The sequence below is a fragment of the Capsicum annuum genome, chromosome 4 (assembly GCF_002878395.1).
Source record: "Capsicum annuum cultivar UCD-10X-F1 chromosome 4, UCD10Xv1.1, whole genome shotgun sequence".
NCBI classification, from domain to species: Eukaryota; Viridiplantae; Streptophyta; class Magnoliopsida; order Solanales; family Solanaceae; genus Capsicum; species Capsicum annuum.
In genome coordinates, this window is record NC_061114.1 from 203,943,934 (window position 1) to 203,953,989 (window position 10,056).

The 10,056-nt window shown below is 31.3% G+C and overlaps 1 protein-coding gene and 1 non-coding gene across 2 annotated transcripts; one reads left to right on the forward strand and one right to left on the reverse strand.

Moving 5' to 3' along the window:
* The first annotated feature begins 453 nt into the window (after window positions 1-453).
* TRNAR-UCU lies at window positions 454-526 on the forward strand. Its single transcript has one exon. It is a non-coding gene; the product is annotated as a tRNA-Arg (tRNA).
* A 696-nt stretch (window positions 527-1,222) lies between these two features.
* LOC107867556 (putative ribosome biogenesis protein slx9-like) lies at window positions 1,223-5,088 on the reverse strand. Its single transcript, XM_016713845.2, has 6 exons — window positions 4,892-5,088; window positions 3,907-3,968; window positions 3,766-3,824; window positions 3,310-3,359; window positions 1,593-1,735; window positions 1,223-1,507 (listed from the first exon to the last, which is right to left on the reverse strand). The coding sequence occupies exons 2-6, from the start codon at window positions 3,924-3,926 to the stop codon at window positions 1,318-1,320; spliced, it is 462 nt and encodes a 153-aa protein (XP_016569331.2). The 5' UTR covers window positions 3,927-3,968; window positions 4,892-5,088; the 3' UTR covers window positions 1,223-1,317.
* Window positions 5,089-10,056: the final 4,968 nt, after the last annotated feature.

The following is a 10,056-nucleotide window of genomic DNA, read 5'->3' on the forward strand; positions in this document are numbered from 1 at the left end:
AATTATAAAAAATAATTAACACATAACAATTATCCTGCTTGAAAATCAAGGACTTTGCCAGTAAGATTAGGCCCAATTGATCACAATTGACATCCCTCTTGGATTCAGGTTATCACTTCGAGTCTTGACCTCATGCGTGAATTGATCAGCTCAGATACTATTGATATAGACCAAACGGAGGAGTTGTCTTTTGGGTTGGACTCTTCCGTTTAGTCTATAACCATTAAAAGGAGTCAAGTAAAATATTATTAGTCTAATAACTTAGTAGTATGAATTTTCCTTTAATTATGATGGTTTTCTTTTTAAAAGTATACTTGTATCTTTATTTATTGTTTTGTAATTTTTAATATTTATTCTTTCTAGTCTAGTGTATATTTTTAGGTTTAGTCCTGTGGTTCTTAGAATAATTCGTAGATCTTTAAATATATATCTGCTTTATAAGTAATCACAGCAGCGCCCATGGCCTAATGGATAAGGCGCTTGACTTCTAATCAAGCGATTGTGGGTTCGAGTCCCACTGGGCGTGTTCTTCTTAGAAAGTATTTTTTTAGTGAACTTAAGCTGACATTTCTCAGAGTTTTAATTAAATCAATTTTTTTCTAGTTTTTCAGCAAACAGACACAAATATATTCCCAACAAGAATACTATAATAACTCTTATATACATTAATGAGTGTGGATTAGCATTATACATGTTAATTTTTGTATGCCCCAAATGTTCATGACTTGTAAGTTCAATGCGTCGACACTGCTAATTATTTCTGTTATACCACATTTTATAGTCAATAGTCATATCCACAAATTTCCGTCGGTCATTTTTTTCTATTAACTGGATTCAAAGTCTTCGAGTTAATCGGTTTTGCATGGTGTAAAATACAACTATTGGGTTCCTATTTATATTCAGTGGATATCTTAATACAAATATGAAATTTTGACATAGTAAAGAGCTGTGTCCAAATAGAGTGCACCCTGAAACTTTTCCAATCTCAATTTAGTATTTTATGAAGCTCTTTGACAGAGCATAATACTGGACTACATTAAAAACAAACCTCCCCCTTTGCCATATTTTTTTGGTTTCTTACAAGCATTAACTTGGCAATTAATGGTAAGAGTGTAATTTCTTCTTCCTTTTTTTGGAGAATAATACTAATGCATGGTAGTAACTTGTCAAATGCAAAAATCAAACTGACAATCGCTTTTCCTGCAAGTTCTAGGCAAGATCATAGCTGTAAATTGCTGCTAGTTTAGTCATTATGAACACAAGCCAATACACCAAAATTTAGGCAGAGTAAAGGAAACAAAAAAATTCAATAGCACATTACATCTCCATAGACTGTAACCCGGCTATGGCTTTAGATTTCTTTTTTCCTTTTCTATTTTCCCTTCTTTTTGGCTTTTCATCCACAGTAGGCTGTGTGCTTTGCAGATGTTGATGAATGGCACCTAATGGATCTGACTGGAAAGCAGGATGATTAATAACTGCTTGTAATTGATTGCCTTCCTTCAACCTGTTGGAAGTATACATTCTTAGGAACAAATTTCCTATCGTAAAAAGGACAGATTTTGATAGATAACAAAGTTTTAAGTACTCACACTAAATTTTTCCTATTTTTACTTTTCAACTTGAAGTTTGCTGGTTTTGGTTGCTGAGAGGTTTTCAATTCAGGGAGAAACTCTGTAAGCGTAGAAAGGTCATAAGCCTTCAATTTCTTTTGCCTGCTTCTTACTTTCTTCTTCTGGCAGAGAAACAAACACCTATTCAGTAGAATAAACATACGATATAGCTTCAAAGAGAAGCATCAACAGGAACGTGGTTGTACCTTTTAAATTTTAACTATTCAATTCGTTAATAGAGAACTGTTGCACTGTGTTACATTGTATCATGCAAGCAACTACAACATCATGAAGTGTATCCTCCAGCCATCGTGGTGTAGAACCACGATGAACAGAACATGAAGCTAGATGCAAATTTTTGGACTCAATCAAGAGTTAACACATGAAAGAATTTGGGACGATGTGACACTGACATGTTAAAGTGCTTAAGAATTGGGATTGGGTGGGTGGGGGACTGGTGCAAGCATGCTAAATAGAAAGTAGCCAACTAGAACTTACCTCAACGTTCTGCGCATCTTAGAGTAATGACAACTAACTCAAGGACAAACTCAAAGTGTAGGTACTATGGATATTGAGATTCCGAATTACAAAAAATACAGACTTACATAATAATCAACTCTGTGGAACCACTCCTGTGTCTATCAGCATATTAACTAAGGTGAGCACAATGTCATACAACTTAAGAAAATGATTTCCCAAGAATCTTACAGCATTTCTTAGGAATTTCATCCCATTTAGAGCATCAAAAGCAAAAAAAAAACAAGCAGTAAAGTGGTGACTAATCAAGATAGACTTATTAAACCACTACGTTCAAGCTGTCACCTTTGGAGGAATTCATCAAAATTAATATGGACACTAGACACCAATGCATAATCTTCTTCAATTTTTTATTTGTTCGCAGTTTAAATCAAATATAGGGAGCAGACCGTACGCTCCTAATGTCTGCTGTAAACATGCCAGGGCATGCATTCATCCAGGATTAGCATGTTTTCCCATATATTAAACTAGAGCACAAGAAAGTAATGCATCAGACAGTTTAAAGGAAAGCAGAATTGGCCTATCTTCTAACTCTCTCTTCATCTACTTTTGTATATAGATAAGAGGCAACATATCTTAAGGAGCATCAATCCTTTCTAGAGTTCAAATTTAGCAGCGCAGCAAAAGAAACTGAACGCGGTATTTTTGTAGTTGAGTTGGGTTTGACAGCATTAACCCTATGAAAAAACTACTGTGGTATCAGACCTAAAAACCAGCAAACCTGAAATTTGCTTCGGACTTTTGACAACTTAAAATTTGGTAACTGAATAAAATATAAACTGTGGGACCAAAAACTGATTACCATGTCTGCATGCAGCATAGGTCATGTCCTAACTCATTAATTAAACTTCCGATATCTTTGAATGATATAACACTCCATTCAGCTTAGGCCAACTAGCACTCGGTATATCATCAACAAATAATTTAAGAGTAGCCAATGAAATAAGCGTAGGACATGAATCAACTACAACAACAATGAATTCATCCAAACTTGGGATTGAAGTGGAAATCAAGCAAGTTCAAGAAAAAGAAAAGGAGGAGGTGCCCAGAGAAATCTCAAGTTAGAGGCTCGACATTAAAGTCACCAACGATTATAACCCTAAAACAATTACCAAAGATTCTGAAAGGAGGAGGTGCACTAAGGGCCACGAACACAAACCTTAGCAATAGTCTTCTGTGTAGCTAACGAAGCAACCGTGTGTCTAACCTCTGTAGAAAGAACCATGTGAATTTTTCCAGTTAAATTACGCATAGAAGAATGCAATAGTTATCCATACATAAAAGCATGAGCAAATATGACAGAAAGAATGTAAACATCAATCTTCTTTCTCTTTCAGAAATCACTCACTCATGATCCAGAAAAACTCGATCACAAAGAAAATTCCTACCATATACCCAACTAGCCATTTTGTAGGTTCTTTCTATTTACCATCAGAAAACAAGGCACTAAAATTAGCTTTTCTTTCCCCATTAAACATAGAGCAGAATACAGTTCCTGGAAAACAATCTATCCACAATCATGTTTTTGCATAAAATATGTGATTTACAATTAGATATGTCATAACACACAAAAAAAAATCTCTTAAAAAATACAAGTAAAGGTCAAGTAACTTACTAGAATAGAACTCCAGCTTCTTTTCGAATTTACGTTCAGCTCGAGCGGCTGCATCTCCGCTGAAATATAAAACGAAAAAAGTTGGAGACAGATAAAAACAAAGGGTAATAGATAAACAGGGCTAATTATTTAAGTTCTCACCGTTTGCTTGTCTTCCCCATGCTTGACAAGGCAGTAGTAAGAGCGGCCTGTGCTGATGAAATCTAAAGAAATAATACAGGGAAAATATGTAACTGTTAATATTAATTTAAAGAACTCTTTTCACTTGGCTCGTGCAAATGATCCTTGCATCATTTTGGCATAGGAGTGACGTCGGATCAGTTTAGAAGGTTCAATTCATTTTTTCAGTTTCATAAAACTGAAAAATCAAAATCAAACTGAAATTACGAGTCAAGTTATTTACATTTATATTCTAGTTCTCTTGAAATCAAAAGAAGAATTCAAAAAACGAACTCTGATCAATCTCATTATCCATACACAACGCTAGACACCAAGGATAATCGACTTATTGAAATAAAAATATAAAATGCTACCTCGACAAGCATTGAGAAATCGAGAGCGAATGACAGCAATGATGAGGAATGGGAACGGCATTTGTTACGAAAAAAGCTCTGAACTTTAACGATACTCATAATGGAAGTCCAAATTGGCAAATAAAGCATATCAATCAAGTCTTAAATCATTTGAAATTTCTGATTTAGATGAAATAATAATGCAGCTTTATATTTCCCTGAGCTAATTTTCGAATACTAAATTTTAATTTCTAATTCCTAATCACTAAAAACAAAATCATGCCTAGCAATTAATCCATCAAATTAACAATTATTTTATTGTTTACTACTACTGGGTGACATGCCAAATGCTTTAGCAACTTTGGTTGCTGGTTAGAATTATGCAGCGTTTTAGTTATTCATATAAGCATTACTCATTCCATCTTGTATAGCGCATAAAATAATAGTACATAGATTTCCTCGTATCTTAATACATGAATTACTTAATACCTATAAGGTTTAGTACTATTCATGTATCAGTCGTTGTGATATCTCTATAGTGCATAAGAAAATACAGAGATTCCCTGGTAACTTATACAACATGTATTAGTTATGGGAGATTGTAAATTATGTACCTGATTTTGCGGGAGAAAGAAATAGTCGCAGGTGAGCTCGCCGGAGAGTCCACAGCTGATGGAAAGGGGGAGTAGCTATGGCGATGGATTCAGGGAGTGGGCGGAAATCTAATGAGCAGTAATTTGGATCAAGAATTGAAGTCCATTTTGCTATTTTGGGCTTTGTTGATTTATGGGTACACTTTGGCCCTAATTTTGTCATGTCTTTTTCTTTAGGGATAACTATTAAAAATTAGATAAAGCAGCAACTTAACTATCACTAATTACAGAAAATTTCAATCTTTTAAACTTATTACAGAAATCCATTTTTTTCAATTCTCTCTCTAAAAGTTACATACATAACTTTATCAAATTTTTTTTTTTTTTTACGATTTGTTCTCCCTAAAACACGGCTACAATCAAGGAGCCACTAGCAGCGGTTTCTTTTTTTGAATTATCATCCGTATTTGACTCCTACTATTACACATTGACATTTAATTTTAACAAAATCTCCATTAAAATTTATGAGAATTTAAGATCTGAGGTTAGTAAACTTTTTTTTACTAATTCCGACTTTTTATTGTATGAAGACTACAAATTAGAGTTTTTCGGAGTGAATAAGGTGTTGACTGATGTTCATTCAGTAGTTTTTTTTTAGTTTTGGAGTTATATTTTGATTTTCTACTTTACAATTTTATAGATTCCATTGAAATAGTTATTGCATGTAATCTATTTTCTACCTTTTTCTTAGTAAATGGATGATAATCCGTCTTTTAGTTTAGTATTTACTCAGTTGGATCATAATGAACCAATAAATCGAGTTACTGGGTTCGTTCCTGGAGAGTTTGACCACGAGGATCCTAATTTTATTAAAAACAGATCAAAACATTGTAACGATCCCATTAAGATGAAGAAGATCAAGAAAATTGCTGAAAGAAGTTTAAAAAATTAAATCGGAGAATCATCAAGAAAGTTAAAAAAAGATGATACTTCAAGGCCACGTTTACCAAAGGTTTTTTTCTTTTTTTCATTTTTTATTATGATTTGTAATTGTACTGGGATATAGTATTTTTATTGTTAATGTGAGTTTTTTTGAATTTTTATTTTTGGTTATGACTGATAGTTTTTGCAGTAGAATGTGGTGTTTTTTATGTTTTAATTTGAGGTTGTCGTAGTAGATATCAACACTCATACAAGCAGTACTTATGTATGTGATTCACATATACATAAGTGTTAGTTATGTGATTTCGTTTTAGTACTAGAATGCCATTCCACATACAAGCAATACCTTTGTATATGATAGACATATACATAAATACTATTATGTAGTTTGCGCTATTATGATTTTATAGTTGTTTTACATCCACATACAAGCAACTCTTATGTATGTGACAGACATATACATAAGTCTATCTATGTAGTTTGTCTTTAGGAATTTTATAGTTACTGTACATCTACACACAGACAATAACTATGTACGTGCTATACAGATACATAAGTCTATCTATGTATTTTACTTGTTATGAAATATGTAGTTAGTGTACATCCACATACAAGCAATAACTATGTATGTCCTAGACATATACATAAGTATTGCTATGTATTTATTCACTTATGAACTCTTTGGGTAATATACGTCAACATACAAGTAATAACTATGTATGTGCTAGACATATACATAAGTAATGTTATGTACTTGACCTGTTTTGAAATTTATGGTTCATGTACAACATAGTAGTTATGAACTGACAATATACTCTAATTTTATGATTTTATTTTTCATTCAATACGGAGTCTGAAATGAAGGATTGTATTCATACAAAGACTGTGGAGTTTTTGTTGTTGGGTATGCAGAATACCTAAGCGAAGGAATTGATGTGCCTTAGGGTGATTTTGAAGCTGAATACCATCATATGCGATATGAGTCACTCCTTCAAAATTACGGTCTTCCGAAGGCAAATAAATATTATGTTAGTGACAATGACAATCCTCCAAGATCAAGGACAAAATATATCTCCCCACCTCATGAATCTGAAATAGTTAGCATTGAATAGTCTCGAAGATGTTTATGGTGATGATTGTTTTCTTTTCTGTGAATTTTTGTTGGGTTGGATAAGTAAACTAATGTATGGATTTTGTATGTACAAAGTTTTAAAACACAATGAGTTGTGTTTTTGGGATGTACTGACTGTTTTTGCATGTGTTATATTTTTGTTTATATTACTGCATTAGATTGGCTTACTGATTCTAAATTTTAGTGTATATTCAGTCTTATACATAGGCGTATCACATATGTACGTGGATGTATAGCACATACATAATTATTGTTCTACCAGTGTATATTCAGTCTTATACATAGTCGTATCATATAATCGTAAGCAAATACACTGAGAATGTGATTACACAACAATACCTACTCAATCAACTAAAATCGTAAAAGAATAGTAGTAATGTATATAGGCATACATAGTGGTAACATATGCGTAACAGTATATTTTATAAAATACATAGTGATAACATATAATCGTAAGCATAGCCACCTAGTGAAAATTCAACAGTGTATATATCTACATACACACAATATCAGTGTAGATTTAAACACATACATAGAAGTAACATATATTTGTAAGCATATCTACCTTGGGATATTTAAATAACATTCATGAAATATCAACTACATTGTAGTTATGCCTCATATCCACTCTCTATGTATATATTTTTTTTACATACATAAAAATATCAATTACACTTACACAGATTTTATAAAGAATGTTAACATAATGTATAAAAAGCTGTAATGAAAAAAATGTAATGTATATGTTTTTCATATACATAGTAATGATGTCTAAATATACACGTTTTTTTCTAACTAACATTAACATAATGTATTAAACGGTTTCATGAAGCAAATTTAATGTGCATATTATCATAGACATAGAAATTACATTCATCATTAATCAAGAAAATATATGAACTATAAATTAGTATATGTTTGCAGTTAATTATAATATATGTTTACATATACATAGATTTTATAAGGAACATTAACTACTAATAGTTGGTCGTAATTAATGTATACTTAGAAACTCATAATTTCATACGTTTATGATTAAGAAATGTAAAAATCATAACTATTATATAGACTACTCATCATCAATCACAATTGCATACCAGTTATGTATATAAACACATATTAACACCAGTTGCAATAGTAAGTTATGTAGACGCAAAAATGCACAAAAACTTATTAACGCAACTGCCAAATATATAAGACAAACAATAAATATAAATACAACAAACATAGCTGAAAAAATGAAGAAAACTGATATTTATTTCAAATTGCCATCATTCAACTTAAATTGTTCAACAAATCAAAACATAAAAGTAGAAATGTTATTTCAGTGATTAATCATCAAGAGTATAGGAAAACTACAAGTTAGTTCTCCTTTGAAAAAAAGTTACAGGAACGTCTATTGTGCCCCTCATGTCCGTACAGTCCACAACGATTTGTACTTAATGAAAGTGTTTCGCTTGATTTTTTCTTTCTCCCTCTCTTACGTCTTTCTAGAAGCCTTTTATAAATCGGAGGCAAAACTTCTTCCTCATGTACACTGTTAGGAACATTTCAGTCCTTTTTATCTGACATTGGAATAATTGAAAGTTCATATGTCTTCACCAAAGTGCTCGACTTGTAGTAATTTGAGTAGTATGGTCCAAAATCTTTTACATATTTCGACTTCAAGACAACAATCTGATCTATTTGAAACCTTTCACTGTTGCACGAGCCACTTTCGAGGTTGATGATGTACTTTCTCCTAGATTTATAAACTGAGTATGTGTAGGTTAATGAAGCCTTCACCTGAACAACAAAAAAAAAGATCAAAAATATTAGTATTTTATTAACATAATACTACATCTAAATGTATATAAAGAATCCATAAAATTTTAACATACCATCATCCTCATATCTTTCACCCCGTTAAGTGTTAAAATTTCTTCAAACCTCTGACCCAAAGTAGTATTTGTATATGAAGCTAATCTCACTATTTTTACAGTTTCAATAACCAAACAAAATTCGCACTTCCTCTAAGAATTCAAATATTGGCAATTTTCGGACCTCCGTCAAATACCCATTAATACACTCAATAATATTCGAAGTTAATTAAATTTTTTTCTTTAAAGAGATCAATAATCAATGTTGAAATTGTTTTTGATTTATGTTTTCATTTGATTTAATTTTTATATATTTGTCGTTTTCAAAATTTGAATTTCAGTAGTTGTTACATAATTTAAGGGACGCAGTAATCCACTTATTTAATTATTTGTGTTAATAACATTCTTAATAGCAGGGACATCCTTTATTTCTATTTTTTAAGAAACCTAAAATTTCGAATATACTTAAGTTACTATGTATATGTCGGTTATCTTATGTATATGATTCGGGAGAGAGAATAAAATAATTTTAAAAATGGGAGAGAGTGTAAATACTTCTAATAGGGTTGAAATTTATATTATTTATACTAATTATGGGTTCATTAGACAAATTTATATAATCAATCAGTCTCTATGTAAATAATATTAGCTCCTTTTATGTTTTAATAAACGTCAAACAATATAAATTTCGACATTTTTGTAGCTTAATCATAGAAATTTTTGATATTTTACATAATTGCTGAAAATTTAAATTTTAGATCTGTCGAGATACATAATTAGCTCTCGATGCATCTAACGAAGATACATTTTTTTCTTTATAAAGATACATAATTAGCTCCCGATATATTTTTTTCGATTTTGAATCTGTCGAGATACATAATATATCCAACGAAAATACATTTTTTCATTTGTAAAGATACATAATTAGCTCTCAATATATTTTTTTCAATTTGGATCTGTCGAGATACATAATTTGCTCACGATACATCCAACGAAGATACATAATTAGTTAAAAATTTTGTAATTACTTTGTAAGAGTGAAAATTTGTGTAAATATAAGAAGTTAAGGTGTATGTTTATGTTACTTTTTTGTTTAATAAATGGCCTTCGGCCTCTTTTACCAAAGAAAAAAATGAAGAGAGACAGAATATATTAATCAAACATAGTAAGATTTTTTTTAAAAAAAATTACCAAATAGAGAGAGAATCAATATATCGGTGATACAGAGCTAATTGAAGAGAACGAATCACTAT

Excerpts from the sequence above, each read along its gene's own strand:
- LOC107867556 (XM_016713845.2), bottom strand. The coding sequence starts at position 3,926 with ATGGGGAAGACAAGCAAACG. Across the intron at positions 3,360-3,765 it reads GAAGCTGGAGTTCTATTCTA|AGGTTAGACACACGGTTGCT; the intron begins GTAAGTTACTTG and ends TTCTTTCTACAG. Across the intron at positions 1,508-1,592 it reads AAAAATAGGAAAAATTTAGT|GTTGAAGGAAGGCAATCAAT; the intron begins GTGAGTACTTAA and ends TACTTCCAACAG.